We start from the raw sequence: 14,025 nt of genomic DNA, 5'->3' as shown, positions 1-14,025 counted from the left end.
GTATTTGTGCAAATGTGTAAAACTATGACTGTTGTAATGGCATGAATTAACATAGTGTATACATTGTGAATACATAAAGATGTAATGTTAACTTGTATTTTTATCTCCTGAAAGAGAGAATGTCAAACTTAATATATTCAACATCAGTAATTGGCAAGGTGAATGGGCAGCAGTTAAGTAGAATGAAAATAAAATGGAGACAGTATGTCAGTTTATTGATTTAAACTACTCATTCTCAGAATTTCAAAAGGTGTTTTTCTATCTGAAGTCACAAGACAAATGAAATGAGAAGGGTTTAGTTTACAGTGCACTGGGATTTTAATGCATAGTATTTCCTTATGAATTCATCTTCAGTTTCTAGAGTTATTGTACTAAAACATCATAAAAAACTAATTAGGATTTAACTATTATCATCCACATTTTGCAGCAATCAATGTATCTATAAATGTGTATGTGAACAGGTTTTCTACCTCTTCCTTTTTTCTGATCATTGGTCTAGATCTGATGCTTGGAAACAATTATCAGTCCAGAAAGCATTATTACTGGTCTGGAGAAGTGTTTCTTACAGATTATGAGAAGCACTAATTTTCTGACTTGATCTGAACAGCTGGGATACAGTATTTCACCAACTGGTAGAAGTACAGATTTACAGTAGAACCTCAAAAACAACAAGGAGTCTGGTGGCACCTTAAAGACTAACAGATTTATTTGGGCATAAGCTTTCGTGAGTTAAAACCTCACTTCTTCGGATGCATAGAGTGAAAGTTACAGATGCAGGCATTATATACTGACACATGGAGAGCAGGGAGTTACTTCACAAGTGGAGAACCAGTGTTGACAGGGCCAATTCAATCAGGGTGGATGTAGTCCACTCCCAATAATAGATGAGGAGGTGTCAATTCCAGGAGAGGAAAAGCTGCTTCTGTAGTGAGCCAGCCACTCCCAGTCCCTATTCAAGCCCAGATTAATGGTGTTGAATTTGCAAATGAATTTTAGTTCTGCTGTTTCTCTTTGAAGTCTGTTTCTGAAGTTTTTTTGTTCAATGATAGTGACTTTTAAATCTGTAATAGAATGACCAGGGAGATTGAAGTGTTCACTTACTGGCTTGTGTATGTTACCATTCCTGATGTCTGATTTGTGTCCATTTATTCTTTTGCGGAGGGACTGTCCGGTTTGCATCAGCAGCCCAGCCCCATTCGTTCCCCTGCGGGACCTGAGCGGGACGGGGGGGCTGGGGCCTGCTGCCCCCACTCCAGGGCTGCCGCGGGATAGCACCAGCTGGGCAGCCAGCCCAGACGCGACTGGCCACAGCAGGCCCAGGCTCAGGGGGTTCGGGCCCGGGCGCCAGAGCCACAGCCGCAGCCGCTGAGTTTGGCCATTGGCCGCTTCCTCCCCCCGCGGCAGTGGGAGCTGCAGCAGTGGCTGCTCCCGAGTCCCGCTGCCCGGGGGGGAGAACAGCCGCCCCCCTACTCTCCCTACCGCCCGACTGAATCCTGCCTGCTCGGGGCCAGGCTGGACTCTCACTCATGGCACCCTGCTCCCCCTGCGTCTCCGGGGCCTCCCTCCAGCGCTTGTGGAGGAGGGTTTTTTTTTTCTCTGCCACCTTTTTTTTCCCCCGCATTCCCCCCCCTGCGTCCCGATATTTGACCTGGGTGATCTGGTCACCTTATTCTCTACAGAATTGGTCCCTAAGTGAAGAATTTTTTTGCCTATTTTTAAATGATAAAGGGTTTCATTTTAATGATAGTAGCTAAAGAAGAGATGGCAAATTCTGTGTAATGTCAAATGTATTATCTTCAAGGTATTTCTAATTGGAAAAGATATTTTGAAGCTAAGATAAATATTGAATAATATATTGAAATATGAATTATCTTAAGATATCAGCTTATAAAGTACAGAAATAAAGGGAGAGAAATGATTCCTACTGACTTTTTTCTCTTTACATATACTCCAAGGATTCTTGTATGCTTATGGTTAAATTAATATTATTAGCACTCTTGGCATATTATAGATCAAGATCATAGATATTGAAAGTAACAGCTTGTTTACACTTAAGACTAGCCAGTATTTCTAAAGGCATCTTTAAAATAAACAGTCATTTGACACATCAAGAATTTCCTTCAAGTATTTGTAGTCTCTTAATAGGCTACACTTACCTTTAATGGTATCATTTGATTTTTAGCTAGCAAAACGATTCATTTTAGGATTTCAGATCTGGCTTTAGCTTCTGCTGATGTAGAGCATTTTAGTGGGCAGAACGTTATAACCCTTTGACCTGGTACAGCAAGGATTTTCCAGTTCAGCTACAGAGTGTGAGATTAGATGTTTCTATGTTGGCATTTTTCTTAAATTCTCCCAGAGCTGCACCACTACTAAAATCTTGTGATAGCAAAGGTGGACACACTAGTGTAAACTGATTGCTGGCATTTTTGCCACTATTCCATCAAATCTGCTCAGAATGGGTAAGGATGACAGTGAGGGACTTATTTTTTAGTGCTTTTATTGTTGCTCCCACTCGTGGAGCTACACTAATGGCAGTGCAAATTGGGAGAAATTTAAGAAAAATGCCATTGTAGATGAAATCATTGTGTCTGACTGAGTCTGAAAGGCTGGAGAGCACAGGAACTATGCTTTCCTATGTTCTTGCAGTGCTAGCCTTCCTCAAGGGAACAGGGTGTGAGGGCAAGGCCATGGATCCATCCAGTAGATATAGTTAGAAATGGAGGGAGACATATGCTTTACCCTGAAAAAAGGTGGCAAACTCTCTCTGTAATAGGCAATTTCCCTTGAGGAAATTCGTGCTGAGACTCCCATAGCAACCTGGCTACTGCCTCATCATCCTATCACAGGATTGTGTATTAAATGCACAAGGTAGCTCATAATGACATAATACTGAGCAGAGGAAGCACTAAACTTCCATTGATTGATGCAATAACACACACCAGTCCAATATTTTCCTGTATCCTGGGATTTTATTCCTTGCACCTGCACTGCTCAGTTTGTGTGCATAGTAGTTCACAAGTGTGTTGTCTTAGTAGTATAATAAAACCCCAATACTTTTTCTTGAAAGGTTTCAGATACATCCAAAAGCTTCAGCAAAACAAGGTTTTACATGAGCAGGGTGTCCTAGGATCCTGCCCCAGAATAAGCCCCATGTGCACAGAAGCAACTCAAAGGACAGTGTTCCCTTGTGACTGGATGTGGACCTGCTGGATCTTTCCCTTGGTCATTTCCTTCTGTTGGTCACCGCCATCTAGGTCTTCGCCAGGCCACATAAAAGTTCAGTCCCCTTCCAGGGTACACAACCTCTCAAAATAAACACCACCTTCAGCAGTAGTTCCAAGTTAGCATAAAAAAAAATCCCCTCCTGGGCTCAACTCACAGTTCTTATAGAATCACCAGAAGGACCTTGAGAGGTCATTTGGTCCAGCCCCCTGCACTGATGCAGGACTATGTATATCTAGACCATCCCTAACAGGTGCCTGTCCAACCTATTCTTAAAAAGCTCCACTGAGGGGGATTCCACAACCTTACTTGGAAGAGTATTCCAGAGCCTTATTATCTTTATAGGTAGATATTAGGAAAAACTCTAACCTAAATCTCTCTTGCTATATATTAAGCCCATTACTTCTCATCCTATCTTCACTGGACATGGAGAACTATTGATCACATCCTCTTTATAACAGCCCTTAACATTTTTGAAGACTGTTATTAGGTCCTTCCTCAGTCTTCTTTTCTCAATACTAAACATGCCCAGGTTTTTAACCTTTTTTCATAGGTCAGGTTTTCTAAACCTTTTATCACTTTTGTTGCTCTTCTTTGGACTCTGTCTCCAATTTGTTCATGTCTTTCCTAAATCATGATGCCAAAAACTGGACTCAATAACCCAGGTGAGGTCTCACTAGTGTTGAGTAGAGTGGAAAAATTACTTCTCGTGTCTTACTTACAACACTCCAGTTAATACATCCCATAATAATGTTTGGGTTTTTTTTTTTTGCAACAGTATTATATTGCTGACCCTCATTTAGTTTGGAGCAGTTTTGGGAGCAGGGATTGAGTGGTGTCTGCTACCAGAAGTAACCACAGCCAGCCTCCTCGCTGCGAAGGAGCCATTTCCTCCTCCCATGGTGGCACTACTGAAGTCCTCTCCAGATGGATTTCTTCCTCAACCTTGGAGAACTCCATATGCATATTTTCAGTTAATTTCTCATGTGCATGGATGCTCCTCACCCTAGCCACCACTTCCTGTAGCTCTCACCTGCTTCCTGAGAGATTCTACCAGAAGGCACCTTTCTCACTGGATGTAACAGGGAAATGAAGGCCACAGTCTCTGCAAATCCACAGCAGGGCCTGGGTAAAGGCATCCATGGTTGGGTTCCCTCTCTGGATGTAGGCCCAGGAGGAGGAGCAAAGAGCAGTGTTGTCACTGGCTATGTGGGCTTTTCAAACCATGCTGATTTTTATACTTTCTTCCTCCTAAAGCCTCCCTCTCAAACTCTCCTGTTTGCTAGCTCCCCTTGGTTGCTTAGTGCCTGTCTATTAAGCCCTTCTCTCTTGGGTCAGCCCTACCGCTTTGTTAACACACAGGGGAAGGGTGATGAAAAGGGCAGGAGGCTAGAGCCTTGCTAGTGTCCATTCAGCTGCCAGCTAGGAGGCCTCTGGCCCCCATTTCCACACAGTCCCCAAACACACAATCCCCAACAAACCACACTGTAAATTTTAAGTAAGCTAAAAGAAAACCCACACAGAAACAAGCTTGCCCGCTCATCCCAGGAATTAATGCTCGCTCCTTCTTCCCTCTGACTTTCCTGTGTACTATCCTCCTGTTCATCCTCCACCTCCTCCTGATTTGGTGGTCTATAACCTACTATATCATCTTTGTCCCCCCCCCCTACTTTCACCCAAAGGCTGTCATCTGGTTTGCCTTTTTTTTTTCTGGACCTCAGAACAAGTGTATATATTCTTGATGTACAATGCAACATCAACTCCCTTTCCCCCCTTCCTGTTCTTCCTGAACTAAAATAAGCTATCCCTTCTATACCAGTATTCCAGCCAGGAGACTTATCTCACCAAGTCTCAGTGATGCCATTAAGTAATAATTTAGGTTATGTACTAATACTTCCAATTCCTGCTTTTATACCTCATGCTCCTTGGATTTGGGTATAGACATCTAAAATGTTGAGCAGATTCTCCTCACTCTTAATATGTCATTGATTCTCCTGGCTTTTCCCTCCTGGAAGTCCAGGTTCCACTAAAACACAATAGTTTTCCACCCCTCCTTGGCTTTTCTTCAGTTCCCTGTTCTCTTTGTGGAACACCAGCCCCAGGTCTGCCTCCCTTGACGTTGGCTCCTTGTTCCAGGGACCTGCCATGGGAACTAGCTCTTCTCTTCAGTTTAACTGCTCTTCTCCACCACCAGCCCCAAATTGCTGGGCTTCCTCCCTTTTTAAGCACTGGTGTGGTAGGGCAGGGCTAATTAAACCAGGAACAGGCTGACCTATTACACCAGGATTGGTACACAGTGGATGCTGCTGTTATGGAGGGGGTTATGACTGGCATTAGGTTAGAGATGATAGTTTTGGTGGTCTAGATGATGCATGATAGAGTTTGTAGTTTGCACACATTTGATTTGATTGATGCACTTGTCAATTTAAAATAACAGTTGTTTAAGAAGAAAACTAAAAAAACAAAAATTCCATCATTTGCAAACATAAAAGATATTTCCTGCATGTGTTCGATAGTGGGATTTTAAGTCAGGATCTTCAAATTCTCTGCACAGATCTTTCCCACTTAAACTAAAGGTGTCTCATCTTCTGTGGACTAGCTCCTAGAGGAGAATGTGACCCACACTTTACCCATGGATTATGCAATAACTTTCTATAGAGCAGAAAATTTTTGGCCTTCCATATTCCTGGGTTCTGTTCCTGCTGTTGGAGGGGCGTGTGGTCTAATAGCAAAAGCAGTGATTACGATACATAGATCTGGCACATTCTGTCTGAGAGGCCGTGTGACCTGAGTGTATGAAAATTCAGCCTGTAATAATTAAAACATGGGTTCTATTTCTAGACCTGTTAGAATCTTTCCATTAATTTATAGGCAATATGATACTTTTCTCCCCCCCCATGATCAGGGTATGAGCCATTGATCAGCAGTAAGGATTTCAAAGTGCATAAATATGGACAGCAGTGAGTAGAAGAGAGAAACTTAGAACTCATGGCCTTCTGGCTTCCAGTGCTCTTTCCCTTAGATTACAATGGTGTTCTGTGAGGGAGCCCTTTCTCTCATATGTATATAAAATATCTCCATGGAACATCTCTTCCACAGCACTGCGAAGCCAGGTAAGTGTCAATGATCTGGGTTAGCTGAGAAAACTGTTTATGATCCTCTTTGTAAGATATTAATAACATGCCAGTTCAACTGACAACATTTTCAATATGCCAAATAATTGATGCAGTTAAATTATGTTGCCTAACATTTGTAGCTTTGGAATGTACCCTAAGAGAATTTGTGGATTTATTTTGCAGGTGAAGCTTTAAGTGCATCAGCAAGGGAATTTACCAATGATCCCTGTTATCTGCCTAAAAGGAAAGCTGTTGTTCAAGCAGCACGCTTCCTTCTGGCTGCTGTCACTAGACTTCTGATTCTGGCAGACATGATTGATGTGGTATACCTATTGCAACATTTAACAGTGGTAAGTAGAATCTGCACTAATTCAGTATGACTGGTCAGAGAAGTAACTGCAAATGGCACCTTCTGATGCAACATACTTTTTTCATATGTATGTATCAGGTCACATATGTTTAATTTCTTCACAAAAAAGTTTGTAATCACTTTTTACTCCTCCTACTGTGCAGAGCTAATACAATCACTGGTGTGGGAGAGTGAGCTGCTTCTCCTCTTAATCATACATCACCAACAGAATTTGCAACCCAGTTACAATGGAAAAGTCTCCTATTGGTGAAAGTACATGAGACCAAACGCAATGCAGATACTAGGTGAAGTTGGCAGTTAGAAAAAAAAATCCTGTAAACTGAACAAATTTGATATGGAGCCACTGAGAGGAAATAAATATAGGCCCCCTACAGTGACATTTTAAGTTGCATTATTTTATATTCCCTAGTTGATTATGTGAAACGTTATAAGTTACTATAAAACTGCCATTGTTTCCAGTTTATTGGTGACTGCTAAATTTGAGAAAATTCTTCTTCCAGAATATCTTGAGATTATTTCCCTGAATTTATTTGTTGAAATGTATTCAATTAATACATTTCTGGTGTTCTTTTTGAACTACAGGTTGGTGGCATACATTTGAAATCAGAGCTGTGTTGATAATTATGATGGTCAGATAAGTTACATGTTTTTGTTTCCTATCTGGATGAGTCCAGGTGCAATTTCAACATGCATTTTTCAGGTAGCAAGGAATGAGGTTGGGCAAAGGTGCCCACTTATACACACACATGCCCTATCCTGGGGTTGTTTGGCTGTGTCACAAGTTAGAGATGCCTCAGGGCTGCTCCAATGATCACCCAGCTTCAGCAGCTCCCAAGGGACCATTCCAGCAGCCAGATATTACCAGAGTGCACTTGTGCTCTGGCCATACCTCTTCTACTGCAGCCGTGCACTTTGCCAAGGCCAGAAGGGATTGGTAGTACAGAGCTGGCTTTATAGCATTCATGCTTCCTCTACAGTGGAGAATCCCCAGCTGGCTGGATAAGCCACCTTTTCCCTTTCCTTTCACTGTTGGTACCAGGCCTTGCTCTCAGTTCTTGTGACTAGTCACGCATGTGACTTTGAAATTCCTTGATATTTGTGGCAGTAAAACTGAGCATCTTGTTTGCTGAGTTAGCATGTGCCACTCAAGTTCACTGGCAATCAATTAACTCGGGTTTTTAAAAAAACCCTCCAATTTAGACCACCCTTCAAGGCTGAACAGTGGAAAAAGTGCTTAATAACTTTCCTTTTTAAACAAGTGAATAAGGTACTTCAGTTATACTCATCATAGCATCAGATGATGAGTTTTGGAGGGGGGCCTCTTGTATCATCATTTTTTGCCCCCTCCATCAAGGACAGAGAGCCTTATTCTATTTTCTTACGTTTAGCATCTGCTTAAAGATGCTTAGTAATGTGCTATTATTGCCTCATTAGGCAAATTGTTCCACACTTTTGTTGATCTTAATGTCAAGATGCTGTGCTATTAGTTAAGCTAGATTCATTTTTTCAATTAATTCCATTACTACCTGTTTTAATACTGGTATCCTGTGTAAAGAGCTTTTCTCTCATTTTTTGTTTGTGACTTCCAATACTTAAACAGTTACCAGTAACAAGTTGCTTAAATATATTTTGTAGGCTAATTACATATAGCTCTTTTCCTGGAGCTTCTTCCCTCCCCCCCTCCCCCCCCCGGCTCAGTGCGTGTTTTTGGTAGCTCATGTTTAGGGCTCTGTGTCTGTCACAGAGATTGCGGAAGTCATGGATTCAATGACTTTCCATGACCTCTGTGACTTCTGCAGTGGGGTGTGTGACTGACCTCCAGGCTGCCCATACAGCATCACACCTTACTCCACAGGTAGACCCATTGACTTCAGTGGGACTACATGTGGAGTAAGGTACTAATCAGTGGGAGCAAGAGAATCCGAATCTGGCCTCAAATGAGACCAGGAAGGAATGTCTCCAGGGTATAGTATTTCACTGTGAAAGGCATCATGGAGATTTTAATGTTTCCTTTGAAGCATCCAGCATTGGCAGTTGTTGGAGATATGCTAGCTGGACCATTGGCTTGATCTGGTATAGAAATGTCTATAGAATATCAGGGTTGGAAGGGAGGTCATCTAGTCCAACCCCCTGCTCAAAGCAGGAGCAATCCCTAGACAGATTTTTGCTCCAGATCCCTAAATGGCTCCCTCAAGGATTGAACTCACAACCCTGGGTTTAGCAAGCCAATGCTCAAACCACTGAGTTATCCCTCCCCCAAAAATTATACAACAAGGCACTGCTGGGAAATGAACTCAAGATCTCCTGTTTACTAGACAGGTGCTTTAGCCAGCTAAGCCATGGTGCCTGCCATGAGCCTACAGTATATACTATATGTGTGTGAATTTTGCCAGTTTAGAGTGTTGAAAGTGGTCTTAATAATACTATTTATTAATTTTTTTCTTGTCTTGACACTTTTCATCAATAGTCTTTGTACCCAGGTGCCATCCCAGGTGCACCCTTGTAGCCTAAGGTGGCACTGTTTCAGTTTCCCTTTGAGGTTCCAAAAATAACTTATACACACCCATTTCCATTACTTGCACCCGAAGAAGTGAGGTTCTTACCCACGAAAGCTTATGCTCCCAATACTTCTGTTAGTCTTAAAGGTGCCACAGGACCCTCTGTTGCTTTATACACAACCTGAGTCTTTACTTGGGGTCTTATGTATTTAATACCATCTGGCTCCCCAAAGATCCCCTTTTGGCCTCCCCCCACAAATATTAGGGTTTCTCAGCACTTCTTCTAGGACCTGTGCTTCAAATCCTTGTTTCCTTGGCCTGTAAAGTCTCCTCTCAGGTTTAAGGGTTTCAAAGCCCTCTTGCTGATTTCTTCCTCCTACACAGCTCCTCCTTGACTGGGCTTGGAGTCTCATTTTGAGTCACCTACCCAGTCCTTAATCAGTCTCTTGATCTTCCCCAGGTGGATCTAATAATCCCAAGCACCTGTCTGCACTATCTTGGGGAGAGGGGAGCCTTACCTCACCCACTCAGCAAAGCTCCTGGGGCCTTTAAAGAATATAGTACGGGATGGCCCTGTACATTCCCTCTCCCACACACCGATTGCTCCCTGGGACCATCTTCCTCTCTTCCAATTATTGCCTTTGTCTGCCTCCCTGGACATGTGGAATGGGATAAATGGCCTCTCTCATGAACCCCGAAGGTCTTAAAGGGACAGTACCCTGTTGGTCCCCTACACTTTTATATAAGCACCGTTCCTAAACATTTTTAGTGCTCTTAAGACAAGTAATAACTAAAATCTGGTGGTACTCTTGGGTATAGATTTTTTTTTAACAACTCTGAGTCACTATATGATTTTCACTGGGGAGAAAGAACTAGCAATTATTGAAAAATCATAAAATGACAAAGAATTGTTTGGAAAAACTGAATCTGTACAAAAAAGTAAATTGTCTTCTTTCCCCCTTATTTAAATGTAGTTTTCATATAAGCTGCCAAATTGATAGAGGAATTCAGTTTTCAACATTATTAACACAGAGAACAAATTAAATTGCAGTACAAATTCCCCACAATGCCTAACTAATATTCCTTGGCTTTGTCCTGGAGGGAGATAGTATATTCTCTGGCTGCTGAGTCAGCCAACAAGGGTACCAGTTATAATGGCATCTTTTTATGTTGACACTTATTCCTTAGGAAATGGGCGGAGACTACCAAGTAGTTTTAACACATGCCACTGATTAGCCATCAAGTGACAACAGCTTTTGGTCATCACCAAGTATTTAATTATTATATGTTAGAAAATTCAAATTTTATTCAATGTGGACCTGGTCCAGCAAAACACATTTAGTTTCCACAAGGTTTCTGCAGCATGGAAAGCGAACTTTGTCTTTGCTGTATCATCTTAAATATTCCAAGTGCATATTCTTAGAAATACAATACTTTTTAAATGTGCCTTGAGAAGTATTTCTTTGAACCTGTTCTAAAACAGATAGCTCTAACACACTGTCCTATTTCTTCATGAGGATCTGAGCTGTATAACTGTCATTAATCATTTGAGAGGAGATGAAAAAGTTCTTCGCCTTTCATTTCCATGGCTCTGAGCTTTTTAATTTTTGTAGAATAAAATCAAGGAGTTTGATCGTTGAACCAAAATTGATTTTAAAGGTTGTATCATTCAGTACAGAATGAACAAAATGAAAATGCTGACCAAGGAAAAGATTTGTTGTATGTATAAAAATGAAAGAAAATAGGCCAGCACCATGAAAGGATCAGTTCCCAGTTACATATTTATTGTATTGTCTGAATTATGTTGCATGGAATCCATATATTTTTATGGATTATTTATAAAATGCATACATTGAAGAAATGTTGAAAGTTAATAGTATTGCTCACTCAGTAGAACTTAGGTTTGTTACCGCACTGTTTGATGGAACATTTCAAAGCCAGTTTCTCTCTGGTAAAATGGGATGCTGCAAGCAGTGTTTCTCCACTCATCGTACTACAGAAAAGGAATATGGATTGTTAAACGTCAATTTTATTAGAAAATTATGGCACACAAAAGAGAAAAGAAACAATAGCAATATGATTAGTTGCCAGAGAAATCCTCTCAGAATCTCACGTGTCATTCTGAGCTTATCTGAAATAAGCAATACATATGTACTGCATAACAAATTATTGTGTTTTCAGTATAGTATTATGAGTAAGTAGGTGACAGAAGACTAACCGATTTTAGTAAGATCAGTGTAATTGGTACTGCATATGTAACATGAAAAGGAAGAATTTCATTTCTTTTCTCTGGTTACATAGAAACTCCATCCAAGAAAGCTGTAGAGACTACAACATCAGCACAAACTCTGTGACTGATTGTACTCTGATGGCATGATACTACTTTCAGCTGATTGTGGGGGCAGCAGCCTTATGACAGCATGGAGCAATGTAAACAATATGGATACACATGCAAAAGAAATGGAGCATTCTCTAAGCTGGAGGGATTGTTTATATTGGTTTCACAGAAACTCCATCCATTAAAGTTACTCGGTATGATATTGAATGACTATAAAATTGGATATTGAAACACAAGAAAGATTACCTCATTGGCTGATGAGGGCAGGACTGTATTATTTACTAACTTTAGAGAACCGCTTTTCTAAAGTAAACCTTTTATGGGTGTCTCACACAGAACAAATGAAGCATGAATAAAGCTTTACCAGTGAAGCAATTGGTGATACTTTTTCACTTTGGTTTCTTCATTTATTTCATTGATCAACAATAGTAAGGGAATCCATGTTTACCAAAATGTCTCCTTTCTGACCTACCACCTAAACATTATTTCCCTTATTTCAGCATTCAAAGTCTCCTACCCTTCTATATAACTTCATCATTGTTGTGAATGATATGGTCAGACTAAAGTCTGTCCCATGCATCTAGTCCTTTGACTCAACAGTCCATTTTCAGCCTCATTCACTTTAGAAGTGATGCTCAATATTGTTTAATTAAGTGAATTAATAGACTGGTGGAATTACTTTGAATTTATTGATCAGAGGAGAAAAGCAAGAAGATAAGAAAATGTTTATTCAAAGAGCCCACCAGCATGTCTTTCCTCTAATATATTTCAGATCCTGCTGATCCAGCATACTTTCTTTCTTCTCCTTGTCCTGTTTGTTTGTAGATTTACTGTTTAAATTTACATATTTTTCACACACTTCTCAGTAGACTCAGTAATATCTATAAAGCACTGACTTAGATTTATTTAAAACTATCCGGGAAAGAGGAAGAAAAGTGGTAGGAAATGTGAAGCCAGGCTTCTTTAGGAAGATCATTATCTGCTCCTCTTCCTCCCTGCCTCCTTAAGTGTTAAAAGTGTTCTGAGCAGTGTAAAAATGATTTGAGTAACCTCAGTTGACTTGTGCTTCATTCTTTTTGGTATTATTATTTTTTATTTGTGCCACTGCTGGTCGGAGTAGAATGTGATAGTATGCTGCAATAGGCACCTCGTCATCCCATTCTATTCTGGTGTATTGTCCGAGTGATGTGTGCTTATAGTTTTGATGCCCTGATATGATGCAATGTAACATCAAAAATTAAATGTGAATGTAGGTAAGCATAATCTTGATCCAAATGACATTACATACTATTGTAGACTTTCCACTGAGTTCCACAAGTTTTGGGTCAAGCCCATAATGAGGGATGGTTCTCAAAAAATTGTGGGTCATTTTAGAGAGATGCACAGGCGTATCTGAGAGAGGCTTTAGTCCCTTGGTTGTCTTACTGTAGTTGATCTGGACTTACAGATCTTTATGTACAGATAAGGCAACAGAAGAAATTCTTCCTACTACTTCTGAAGTTTGTGCATGCCACTGAGGGGACAAATATGGGTTATTTGTATTTCTAGCATAAATATTTATAGGTCTATGTATTTTTCCACTTTACAATTTGTGGTAGAATTATTGCAACATAAATGACACAGGTAATGCACGTCCTAAACAACTACTTAGGAATAGGGCTTTGTGAAATGACCACCTTTTATTCCAGCAGAAGAATGGATACAGTACTATTCCTTCAGTGTCACCTAGAGACTATGAGAGATGCCCCAAGTCCCTAGCAAGGTAACTTTATAAACCATGGGGATTCCCTAGGAAGTGTGAAATGATTTAATGATTATTTTATTCTAATAAACTGTTGCTAGGGAACAGGTTTCCCTTAGTTCCACATTAGGAATTATGAAGTATCTCTGTCCCACCCCATAGAAGTCACTAAAGAAGGAGCATCTCACTACTTCTGTTATGGCACGGGGGTATATAACAATGTGATAGGTCCCTTTTAAGGACTAAGGGACATGGAGCTAGACAACCCTGTTCAATTATCAGACCCAGCTGGGAAGGGCTCAGTTGGAGGGGGCTGGCCCTGGAGGAGAGAAAGGGCTGCAGAGTGAAAGACCTCTGGGCCCCTGTAGCCTGTGTTGTTCAGAGGAATAGCTTTCTTTTGAGTTACTTTGCTACTTTTCTTGTTTGACTTAATAAATGTGTCCTGAGGGAAGGGACTGAAAGAGACTTGGGTGTGGTGTTAGTCCTTTCTGAACTGCAAGAGATAGACCCATGACCCTGTACATGGTGAAGAATGTGGATGTAGAACTGAGGGAAAAATGAGGCAGCAGAAGAGAAAACAGAGCTATTCCCCAACAAACATAGGTGCAGGGGTGCAGAGACCTCTCAGTGTGCACCAGCATGAGTCACATCAGCCAGCGTCTCCAACTGAGCTCTGTTGGGTCTTTATAGGGATTACTGACCCCCTTCTACCTGTATGAGATAACAGAACAGAGCCA

At 40.9% G+C, this 14,025-nt stretch overlaps 1 protein-coding gene across 17 annotated transcripts in view; it reads left to right on the top strand.

Moving 5' to 3' along the window:
* CTNNA3 (catenin alpha 3) overlaps window positions 1-14,025 on the top strand; it is a 939,042-nt gene that overhangs the window by 43,171 nt on the left and 881,846 nt on the right. For all 17 annotated transcript variants that reach the window (XR_010589482.1, XM_065553430.1, XM_065553429.1 and 14 more), the window contains exon 4: window positions 6,525-6,691. Coding sequence is in view for 16 of the 17 variants with exons in the window: in XM_065553430.1 (XP_065409502.1) it covers window positions 6,525-6,691 (167 nt within the window). In the remaining variant the exon portion in view is untranslated. The remainder of the gene's footprint in view (window positions 1-6,524; window positions 6,692-14,025) is intronic.

This window comes from Chrysemys picta, chromosome 7 (genome assembly GCF_011386835.1).
Source record: "Chrysemys picta bellii isolate R12L10 chromosome 7, ASM1138683v2, whole genome shotgun sequence".
NCBI classification, from domain to species: Eukaryota; Metazoa; Chordata; order Testudines; family Emydidae; genus Chrysemys; species Chrysemys picta.
The sequence above is the reverse complement of the archived record's forward strand: the minus strand, read 5'-3'. Positions and strand labels throughout refer to the sequence as shown.